We start from the raw sequence: 11,102 nt of genomic DNA on the forward strand, positions 1-11,102 counted from the left end.
GCCTCTTACAGCAAACCATTGGTATCTGATCTCTCCTGGAAACCCTGTTCTACCAGGACTGGAGATGGAATGAAAGGAGTGGACAGAGCCCCTCATCCTGTCCTGTGCTCACTTCAAAGGATAAAATCAAAGGTGACAGATGGAAACTTCCCCCTCTGGCACATCTGCTCCCAGGCCCAGGCCCTGCTCCCAGGCACTGCCCTCCATGCAGAGGGTGGGCTGCAGTGAGAGCTGGTGCGCTGGGCCTATCTGAGACAGGCCGGGCCCAAGTGCATCAGGGTCCCAGGGTCTGGGTCAGAACACTTGGTCAAGTTGAACAAATGGCTGAGCTTGGGTTTCCTTATGCACACACTGGGGATAACAATAGCTATTGCCCAGGTTTGTTGTTGTCATCGATAAAAATAATATTTGTAATGTAGTAAGTATTAGGCAAGAGGCAAATCATTATGCACAATGCATTGTTCTAAGCATGAATTAACTCATTTAACTCTATTAACAATGAGGAGGGGTTTCCCTGGTGGTCCAGTGGTTAGGACTCTGAGCTCTCACTGCTGAAGTCTGGGTTCGATCCCCAGTCGGGGAACTAAGATCTCACAAACTGCACAGTGCTGCGAGAAAACAAAGAAATAAAATAAAAATTAAAAATAAAACCTATGAGGGAGGTAAAATGATAATTATTATAATTATTCTTTCTGTTTTAAAGGAAGAAAAGTTCAGAGAGGTGCAGTGAGTAGCCCAAGGTCACACAGTTAGGGGGTGATGAAGGTGGGATTTGAATCAAGGGCGTCTGACCCTGCTGCTTCACAAATATCAGGGGTGCTTGGTGAATGAATGAATGAGTCTCAGCTCCACTGTGAGGTCCAGAGAAACTGCTCTCTCTCTCTCAAGTATATTTGTTATTTAAAAACAACAAACAAAAAAAGCTTTTTGAAGAGCTAACATATTCACATTGTTCAAAAGGAACAAAGAAAGAAACTGAAAATTAGCCCTCAGGGCCTCGATCCCCCGCCACCCAGGTCCTTTCCTTAAGGCAACCACTCTTACCAGCTTCTTATACAAACAAACGTATATTCTCCTTTTAATTCAGATAATAGCATGCCATATGGAGTATTCTGCTTGGATAATTTTCTTTTTTTTTTTTCTTTAATAGAAAATTATTTAATTAGTATACATGTGTTCCCCATCCTGAACCCTCCTCCCTCCTCCCTCCCCACACCATCCCTCTGGGTCGTCCCAGTGCACCAGCCCCAAGCATCCAGCATCGTGCATTGAACCTGGACTGGCATTCACTCCATGAAGATCATTCACTTTACCAGAAGACTTTCTTAAACTCCGTCCCCCTCCCCCAAGCCTGAAATGTCTTCATCTGTGGTGATGAACATTGAATAAAATGCACAGAAAGTGTTTACCATGGGGCCTATCGAATAATAAACACTTCACTCCATCTAATTGATTGTATTTTATTGAAGCAGGGTAACGGAAGTGAGAGTTGAAATGGCCTCCACTCTGGACAGGCCTCGGAGGCCAATCCTGGCTCCTGAAGGTGACGAGACTTCCTGTTGAAGTTTGTGGTCAGATAATGAACCATTTATCCATGAAGACAGGAAAGGAGGAAGGAAGGAGCAAACCAAAACATGGAGGAAGAAAACTTCAAAACCACTCTGAAAAATAGAAACTGAGCCCCCCAGCCCCACCCTCACCCCCTTTCAGTGGCCTCGCCAGCACTGAGGTGAACACCATCTGGCTTCAGACACTTTCCCTCCACACCCCAGCATCAAGTCAAGTGAAATGGGACAGGAGGAGAGAGATAAATGGGGTTGGTTCACACAGAGCCTCTAGATTCCATGCTACAGTGATGAATAATGTCCAAGACCCAGAAAACACACAGCTTGGTTGGGTCTGGGCCTCTTATTCATACAGAGGTGTGAGCAGAGGGGAGCAGAGCTCTTGTCCTGCTAAACTTGTGGAGCTACGATTCCAGGGCCCTAGCAGGATCCCCTGGTGACTGGAACAGTCTGCTACCCAGGCAGATGGCCTGCCTGGCTCCCCACTCTGGACGTCCGGCTGGCAACGGTGTCATTGGCCCACACAGATCTGGGCATGAGAGGCGGGTCTCTTACTATCATGAATTCATTTCTTTCCTCCTAGCCATTGAAATCCCATTAAAAAAAAAAAAAAAGACCCCAACATAACATTTAAATAATAGCAAGTTTCTTCTAATCTTTTCATATTTTTTTAAAATCACCGTTTAAAAGATTTTTTTCAAATTACCCTTGGAAACTCCCACTATTTAATAATTATCAGAAAAAAAGGAGAGAGGAAAAGGAAACGGAGGGGGGAGAAGAAAAAAAAAAAAGCCCACCAGAGGCAGGGAAGGTCTGCTTTGTCAGGGAGAAGGAAATAAAGAGAAATCAGCCCAGCTTCAAAGGGCGCATTTCCATAATTGCCCTGTAACTTTGGCAAAATGAATCTGAGCGGCTGAGAAGAGCACAGTCTCTCAGATGAGTGCACTCCAAAGGCCCTGAGGGCTGTGGGCCCACTTGTTAGCCGCCCAGAGCAGTGAGAGAATGCAGGACAAAAGCCATGAAATCACAGCCTTCTTGTCCTAGACGGCCAGCCCCAGAGTAAGACCTTACCCCGCCTGCCTCCATCCAGCTCCAGCTCCCCGTCATGGGGTGCGTACATGCACATGCGCGCGCGCGCGCACACACACACACACACACACACACGCACATTCCAGGTTAAATAAACAAGTAAATAAATAAATGCATTTATGTGCATGGAAAGACTGGCAACAGTTAAGAGGTGGCAATAATTAGGAGGCAGGAGTTAAGCTTTCAGCTGTGACCATATTCCTGTAACCTGCTCCTGATATAAATATCCAGGGGAAAAGGCTCTAACTTTACAGGCACACGTCCTCTTTAGGGTTGACTCTGTCCCTCTGGCCCAAGACGATGCCACCTCTAGTGGCTCCTCAGGCACCAGGCTGAGCTGAAAATCTGATCTTTCTTTTTCCCAGGATGGCATAGTTTCCTGTTTGCCTCCCTCACTCCTGCTTCCCCATTCCAGGGCTAAAAAGTTTTTTTTTTTTTAAGAACAAAAACACTCCACTTAGCGCCCTGTGTTAATGTTTGCCTCCGCAAAGCTGTGGTTTCTGGGAGAAAATACCTTCCGTGATTGCCTCCAGACACCTCTCCCCTCTCTCAACTATATGTTTCTCAAGCTTGGCATTGTTGACATTTTGGACTGGATAATTCTTCGTTGCAGGGAGCCCGACTTTGCCTTATAGGACCTTCCCTGGTTTCCATCCATGAGATGCTAGCAGCACCCCTACCCTATCATGACCACTGAAAGTGTCTCCAGACATTGCCATCTGTCCCGGAAGTAGGGGGATCACCTGGCTGACTGCTCTTAGGAGCTCTTCCGGGTCTCTCGCCCTGAGTGCTCATGCTTTCCAGCTTCAGGAAGAGATGCCTTGTGGGGTTTTCCATCCAGACCTTCAGGATGGCCTTGAGAGGGGCTGGAGCTTCTGTTCAAAGGGGAACAGCAGCAACATTAAAGCTAAGTTGGTGACACAATAGATGGATTTTTTAATGTGGTCAAGTAGGCTGGCTGGACCAGGTGACAGTGACCAATTAGGATCCAGGGGTGGTTTCTAGAGAGGTTACGGGGCCTTTTCCTCCCTGTCATTGTCTTGGGAACCCACATTTCTTTCATTTGCGCCTAATCCTAGCCAATGTTGGATTTGTAAGAAATTCTGAACAAATTCATCTAATCTGATCTCTTCCAAGTGGCAGCTGATGAAAGCCTGGGATCTTGAGAGAGTATGAGGCTTGCCCCCACTCAAGTTGCAAGTGCTTCTAACCACAGATGCAATTGTTACACACCTGCAATTGCTCATTTTCATTTGATAGAGGTAGAAGGTACATGCAACCACAAACTACAGGATGCAGAGGACATTTCTAGAAGGATATAAATAATTAGGCCCAAAGTGAATTCCTGACAGAAACTCTCAACGAACCAGCGAAGGCATCTGACATCCAATTCCTTCCCAAGCATTCAGTCCCTCTCTCTAATCTTCCAGAACCCAGGCCTAAGACAGAGGACCCACTGGCTCTGCCTGGTCACCAGGTGCCCAGAGGACAGCAGCCCAGGGGGTGGTCCCTCCCTCTCCCTACTCCTCCTCTGGAGCAGGTGAGTGGCTGGTTCCTTCCACCGTTCCTCTCCCCAAAGCCCCCTGGCCCTTCCATGCTGCCTTCTGACTGGAGACCCTGCTTCCTCCTTGCTGCATTCCACCCCAAAATAAATTCAATTGGAAACCATGAACCTGCTGGTCCCAGAGGTGGGCCATCACTTAGGGAGATAATTTTATTCTCCTCTGGCTCCCTAGCCCGGCGAAGCACCCCCACCTCCAGCTCCATGCAGATAATGAGAGAAGCAGTGACATCTACTCCTTCCTCTGACCTAATTGATTATCCCCACACACCTCCCAGTGCTTTGCATAACCAGCCCCGACAGCAGGAACTCCTTCCAGGCAGAGTGATTGACATATTTTATTTCTAATTGAAGCTTAATCAGTACCAAGGATGAGATTCCCAAATATTTTCTCTCTCTCTCATTCTCTGGCTTTCTGTTTTTCTCTCCCTCTCTTCCCCAGTTTCCTTTTTAAATCATAGGGCCAGATGATAAGGGACAGAGGCAGTTTCTAGGATCCCTGAATAGAGAGTGATGAGGTGGGGAACTCAGGAAGGAGGTCCTGAGAGAAGGCTGGTGAAATGAAAGTGTTGCAGAGAAATGGTCTCCTCTTCCCCCTATTAGCTGAAAAGCCTGTGGGCTTCCTTTCTGTCTTGATCACATTATCTTATTGGTGTCACCTTGGGACTATTGGGGCTTCCCTCATGGCTCAGATGGTAAAGAATTTGCCCACAATGTGAGAGACCTAGGTTCAATCCCTGGGTAGGGAAGATGCCCTGGAGAAGAAAATGGCAACCCACTCCGGTATTCTTGCCGGGAGAATCCCCTGGACAGAGGAGCTTGGTAGATTACAGTCCATGGGGTCGCGAAGAGTCAGACACAACTGAATGCCTGAACAATAACACTTGGGGCCATTTGAAGTGGCCATGTATTCTCTGCGACAGGCAAGATACACACATCCTGGGTCTCTCCCAGGTCTACCTCCACTCTCCTCTGGTATCACGTATCCTGCCCTTTCAGTGGGGGTGTGATTGGCCTCCTCCAAGGACCAATATCCCCAGAATAGGATGGGTTGACATGCTGACCAAACCGACAGGCAACCAGACCAGACCTCTCCAAGCTGAGGCTGGCCTCTCCATGCCCATCTCCCTCTGAACAGACGGATGCATGGCTCAGTCTCTTGCTGGACGGTCAGTGTGGAAAGGCTGTCCACCCAACTTCTGCTCTCACTTGCTCTCCCTGCTGCCCTCCTGCCTGGAGAGTGTCCCTTCTCCCTGAGTTCAGCTGGGTCCTCAGATGTCTGACTTTTATGGCTGATGGGAGAGGGTGGGGCAGAATACTACCAGGAGTTTGAGGAGTGGGGATCAAGATTCTGGAATATAAGGACAAGACTAGAGCCATTTACTCCTCCTACCACATGCTAGCACTGGACATGCTTTGTCTCTCATCCTCGCCACCACCCTCCCAGGTCACTAGTCCCATTTTACAGGTGAAGAAATAGGGTGCAGAGAAGCTCATTGTCTGCCCAGAGTTTCCCAGGATGCAGAGAGGGGGAACTCTGGTCTGTGCTCCATGAAGCCTGTGAGTTACTAGCTGAGGGGCTATCAGACTTGTCCATGTGCAGACACTCATGTTAACCAGAGGTCTCTGCCCGCGTATGCCCTGGCCTCTGAGGTTCGAGGTGCCGGCAGCTGGAACGGGACTCCACGTCTGGAGGCACTATGTCCAGGGCCAGGGTTGAACCACAGTCTATGCCTGCCACCTGGGAAGGAGCCTAAAGTCTCTCTTCTGGGTTAGAGGCTAGAGGAACAAGTCCCATCTTTGCTGGGTATACGCTTCTGTCTCACACGCCCACAGTGGGCCCCAAAGGCCGAAGACCGACCCTCCCTGCCTGCCCTCGGGGGGAGCCACCACACCAGGCTCTCCCAGCCTCCAGGCGGGTCAGCTGGGGCACAGAACTGGCGGCTGTGCCCCCTGGGTGGGTCCTTGCTGGACTCCCTCCGCTTCCACCGGATCTCTAAGATGTACAATATGACGCAGCGCCCTGTTCCATGACTTCGAGTGTGCAGGCTCCCCCAAACTTCCGGGGACCCGCAGAGATGTCACATGCCCCACTGTGCGGAGGCAAACACAGGGTGTCTGGCCGCTCTATACATTTACCAACTCCACGTGGGAAGGGAGATGCAAAAAGGATACTCCCACTTTGTATCCCAAGGCGCCACTCTTCCAGCATCTCTACAACTTAAGTCACAGTTGGCCAGGGCTGGCTGACTTCAAGGGAGAAAAGAAGGCGTGGAAGGGACAAGACGCGCGGCCTGGCTGGAGAGGCCGCCGAGGCAAGCGCCGAGCGGCCCTTTCGTCCTGTAGAGGGAGCTCCAGCCCCAAATTTCCCGGCTCCCTCCCCCGGCCCGCCCACCCCTGTCCGGCCTGGAGCCGGACTCCGGGTTGGACCCTTGCATCGGCCCGATACGCAGCTCCCCCGCCTTCCCCGCGAAGGGACCTCAGAAAGCTGCCCTTCCAGGGCACTTTGGGAAAACCTACTGGGGTGCCAAGACGCACAGATGCCGCGCGGAACCGACCCCTCAACTCATAATGCGGGCTGGGCAGTGTCAACAAGGGGAAAGGATGTGCACCCCTGGATTCCCTGCTCCTCCATACACCCCCACTCACTGCCACCCCACATCCATATATCTATAAGGAGGTGTCTGGGGGTCCGTGTAGTTGGAAGGGGGTCTGAAACGGAGCTTACACAGTCCCTTATACAAGACTGAGTCTCCGTTGTGTCTGTGGAAGGATGGGGGGCAGGCTTCCAGATCCTTCTTATGAGTCTTTCTGCTGTGTCATCAGACAAGGCCCCAAGGCCCCGCGGTTGCTTCAGTGGAACTGGGAGCTGGGCCCAGTTTCCCGGCTCCTGGAGGGGAATCTTGCCCCGTTTCCCACCTGTCTCCTCTGCCCTTTCTTTCGAGCGCCCGGGGTACTTCTCCAACCGCCTCTTCTCCAGCGGCGCCCCCAGCCCGGCCGCTTCGGCCTCTCCTTCGCTTCTGCTGTCCCTGACTCGCCTCGCCTTCTTTTCTGCTGATTCCGGCGACTCTTCAAACATGGGCGGGGGGTGGAGGGTAAAACAAAACAAAAAGCACCAAGCAGACCCCTCTCGGGGCAGACAGGCGGTTTATAGTCAAAGTGGCAACAGCTCATTTATTTAGCCAAAAATAGATACTTTCTTGTACAATTTGGTTCACACATATGTACATTTTTCTGTATATACAAAAAAAAAAAAGTCAGACGCGCTTATTCTCACTGAAACTCCACCCCCCAAAACCAACCGAACAAACAAACCTCACAAACTCAGCTAATGTGGGGAACAGAAGCCACTGGGGGAGGACTGAGGGGGGGGGATTTGTTTTATTCCTTTTTTTTTTCTTTAGTTTTCTTTTTAGGTATTCATACACCGACATGCTTACAAGTCATAACTATACAGAGCAATTTTTTTTTTTTTTTACAATTATTACAACGATTTAAAAATTTCTTTTAAAAAAAGATCTAGGATGAGGAGAGAGCCGATAAGACCAGAGCGGCATCCAGGTGGTTCTGGGGCCTGCAAGACAGAGGCGATGGTAGTAAAGAAAGAGATTTTTAGGAGAGATCGATGCACCCTAGGACTGGGAGACCCAACCCAGGGTGGAGGCCGGGGGTCAAGGAAGCAGGCAGATCTCACTGTGAAATGAGGTCCAGCTGTGGACGCTGGTCTTCCAGTTTAACTATAAGATTGGGCGGGAGGCGTCAGGACCCGAGGTCTGGGGCTGGTAGGAGGTGGGCTTCACCGGAGCCCCGGTGTCTGGACTGGGACTGTCGGAGAGTCATCTCAGAGCCCGCGGGGAAGAAGGAGGAGTGTGTTTCGTCCCCTGGTGAAAGCGCTTCCTAGCTGCGTTCCCCCGGGGCGGGGTGGGGTGGAGGGACCTGAAACCTAGTTTGCTCCGCATTCCTTCCTTCCCCGGCCTGCCAGTCCCAAAACCCCCACCCCAGTTCGGGGGTCTCTTACCGCCTGGGCACCGGCTGGAAAGCTGTCTTGAGTAACTTTTTCTCCACTTCCAAGGCACTACAGCGATCTACGGGAAGCGGGGAGAAAAAGGAGGGCCTTTAGAGCGCTCGGCGTCCCGGGCTGCGGGAGGCGGGCGCGGCGTGGTAAGCGCTCTGCGCCCGCGAGGGACCTGCCCGGGCGCGACCCCCAGACTCACCCCCTCCCTCCGAATCCTGCGCGCCGCAGTCACCTGTTCCGCCCTCGGGCTCCGCCGGCCGAGCGAAGGCAGCGGCGGCGGCGGCGGCCGGGTGGCCCGCGGCTCCGGGAAGTCCCAGCAGGTGTGGCGGGCCCGAGCCCAGCAGGGAGAGCGGGTGCGGACGTGGGCCAGGCGGCGGGCCTGGGAACGGCCGGTTGGTCCAAGCGGGGAACTTGCCCAGCGGCGCCGAGACGAGTCTGTGGGCCGCGGCGGCGGCGGCCGGAGAGAGCTGCAGGGCCGAGGGCGCGACCGCTGCCCCGGGGGGAGAACCCCCCGAGCCCTGAGGCGAGCGGCGCGGGTTGTCCGGGCTTGTGGCCGTCTCGGCCAGGGACCAGATCTTGGGTTTTTGCAGGGCCGAGGCGGGCGCCGGTGCAGGAGCGCAGGGGTCCAGGCCCGCTGGGGGCGAGGGCGGAGATGGCGGAGCGGTGGCCACGGGCGGTGGCACTGGGGCCAGACTCAGGATGGGGAGGGGACGCTCCTCCAAGCCCTCGGAGCTGTCCTCCGAGTCGCTATTCTTGGAGTCTGAGATGGGCTCCAGGCCGAGGTCGCCGTCCCTGTGCGACGCCCCTGTCAGGGCCAGCTCGGGTCCCGCGACCGCGCCGTCTAAGTTCTCTAAATCGATCTCCTCGTCTTCATCGTCGTCCGCCAGGCCCTCGCCCCCGGTGTCCTCCTCCTCCCCCCCGAGCTCCTCCTCCTCCAGCTCCAGTTCGCGTTTGCTGTCTTCTTCATCCTCCTCCTCGTCTTCCTCCTCGCGCTCGCTCCCATAAGCGTTGCCCTCCTCGTCGGTGCGGCTACGGGGCGCCCAGGTCATTTTGTTCTCCTTCTTGAGGCGCCGGCGCGCGTTAGCGAACCAGGTGGACACCTGGGTGAGGGTCATCTTGGTGATGATGGCCAGCATGATCTTCTCGCCCTTGGTGGGGTAGGGGTTCTTGCGGTGCTCGTTGAGCCAGGCCTTGAGCGTGCTCGTGCTCTCTCGGGTGGCGTTCTTGGGACGGGATGGGTCCCCGAACTGATACTGGCCGTATGGGTAGAAGGCGGGGTGCGGGTGCGGAAACGCGGTGGCCGCGGCCGTATGCTGCACCCCGGGGCTGTCCTTCAGCTCATACTGCGTGCCCTGTACGCACATGGAGAAGGAAGGGACGCGCGCGGAGGGAGCATGGATGAGCCCCGGCCGTCGCCGCCTCCACCCTCCCGGCCCAGGCCTCGCTAATCTACTCAGCGCGCACACCTCGTCCGGCGCCCCAGCTCTAACCTCCCTTCCGCGGCTCCCAGGGCACTTACCAGCTGAGGGAAGATGGGCAGCTCGGCGGCGTAGGGCAGGAAGGCGCCGTAGCCTTGGGCGGCTGCGGCTGCGGCTGCCGCCGCGGCGTAGGGCGCCCCGTACACGGACGAGAGCACGTTGGACAGGGACCCCGAGGCAGCCAGCTCCGAGGCGCCGACTCCCGGGCCGCCCCGGGCCCCAGCGCTGCCACCGCCGGCGGCGGCCCCCGGGCGCTCGGGTGGGTAGAGCGGGCGGATGTACTGGTATCCGAGCTGGGGGAAGGACATGGTGGCCCGCGGGGCACGGACAGAGAGGGGGCCCGGCCCCCCGGGGCCGCCCAGCTCAGCGCCGCCCGCGGGCTCCGGGGCGCATCGGGGGCTGGGCCCGGCTGCGGCCGCACTGCCTTCCGCGCTGCGCTGCGCTCCGCGTTCGCCTATTGATCTGCTCCGGGGCGGCGGCGGCGGCGGCGGCGGCGGCGGCGGCGGCGAGGAGCCAGGTCAGGTCCGAACAGATTGGCGGAGATTCCCGGGGCTCCGGAATCTGATTGACATTTCTACGGGCCCGCAAGCCCCTCCTCTCTGCGCCGCGCTCCCTCCTCTCGGCCGCCGGAGCTGCCTCTGCCCGCGCCTGGCTTCTCGCTGCCCTCCTCTCCCCGAGCAGTGTCGCGCCTGGCTTCCTTCGCCCTCCTCTAGTTTTCACTCCCCCTCCTCGCCCTTCCTCTCTCCTCCCCTTTCTGCGCTCCTCTTCCCCCCAGGATCGCTTCCGCTCCTTCGGGCTCTTTCACGCTCCTGGACTACGGAACTCTTTCTCGTCTTTCCCTTTCTCTCTGTTCCTTTCTCTCCCCTTTCTGTTCCCGTCACTCTTTCTTTTTAAAACCTATTTTCTCTGTACACACACCACACTCCCCACACTCTCATCCCCCCGGCCTCTGAGCTTTGGGTTAAGACGGCCTAAACTTGTGGACACTTGGGGTGCCGTGCGCGGGGGGTGGGGTGGGGGGGAGGGGGTGTGTGTCCATATCTGTGTCGGTGTGTCCGTCCCCGCCCTCACCCCCTCCCTCGCCCTTCCCCAAATCTCGGGTCTGACGTCGCGCCCTCTTATTCGACTTTTCCTCGCGTCTCCTTCGCGAGTCGCCAATCGCCTGGGCGCCCTGCAGGCGAGGCCGCCCACCCCGCAGAGAAGGCGCGCGGGGCGGGGCGGGGGCGGGAGCCCCGGCTCAGCTAGTCCCTTCCCGCCCCCTCTGGCCCGCGGCGGAAGGGGGCGCGGGAGGCGCGGGGACCGGGGTTAGCACTGGGTCAGCTCACCCCTCTAGCTTCTCGCCTCTCGGTACCTCTCCCTCTGCCCCAGCGCGTGGGATCTGGGTCGGGACCAGA

General features: G+C 55.6%; 1 protein-coding gene across 5 annotated transcripts; it reads right to left on the reverse strand.

The window, feature by feature from the left end:
- Window positions 1–7,362: 7,362 nt before the first annotated feature.
- Window positions 7,363–10,390, reverse strand: IRX3 (iroquois homeobox 3). Of its 5 annotated transcripts, XM_061387223.1 has the most exons (5): window positions 9,750–10,390; window positions 8,430–9,582; window positions 8,234–8,300; window positions 7,910–8,040; window positions 7,363–7,789 (listed from the first exon to the last, which is right to left on the reverse strand). In XM_061387223.1, the coding sequence occupies exons 1-4, from the start codon at window positions 10,014–10,016 to the stop codon at window positions 7,953–7,955; spliced, it is 1,575 nt and encodes a 524-aa protein (XP_061243207.1). In that variant the 5' UTR covers window positions 10,017–10,390; the 3' UTR covers window positions 7,363–7,789; window positions 7,910–7,952. The 5 variants fall into 5 exon arrangements, with proteins under 5 accessions (XP_061243207.1, XP_061243206.1, XP_061243208.1 ...); XM_061387222.1 differs by having other exon boundaries at window positions 7,363–8,040; window positions 9,750–10,389; XM_061387224.1 differs by having other exon boundaries at window positions 7,363–8,040; window positions 8,463–9,582; window positions 9,750–10,388.
- Between the last annotated feature and the right edge of the window lie 712 nt (window positions 10,391–11,102).

Source organism: Bos javanicus, chromosome 18 (genome assembly GCF_032452875.1).
Source record: "Bos javanicus breed banteng chromosome 18, ARS-OSU_banteng_1.0, whole genome shotgun sequence".
NCBI lineage: Eukaryota > Metazoa > Chordata > Mammalia > Artiodactyla > Bovidae > Bos > Bos javanicus.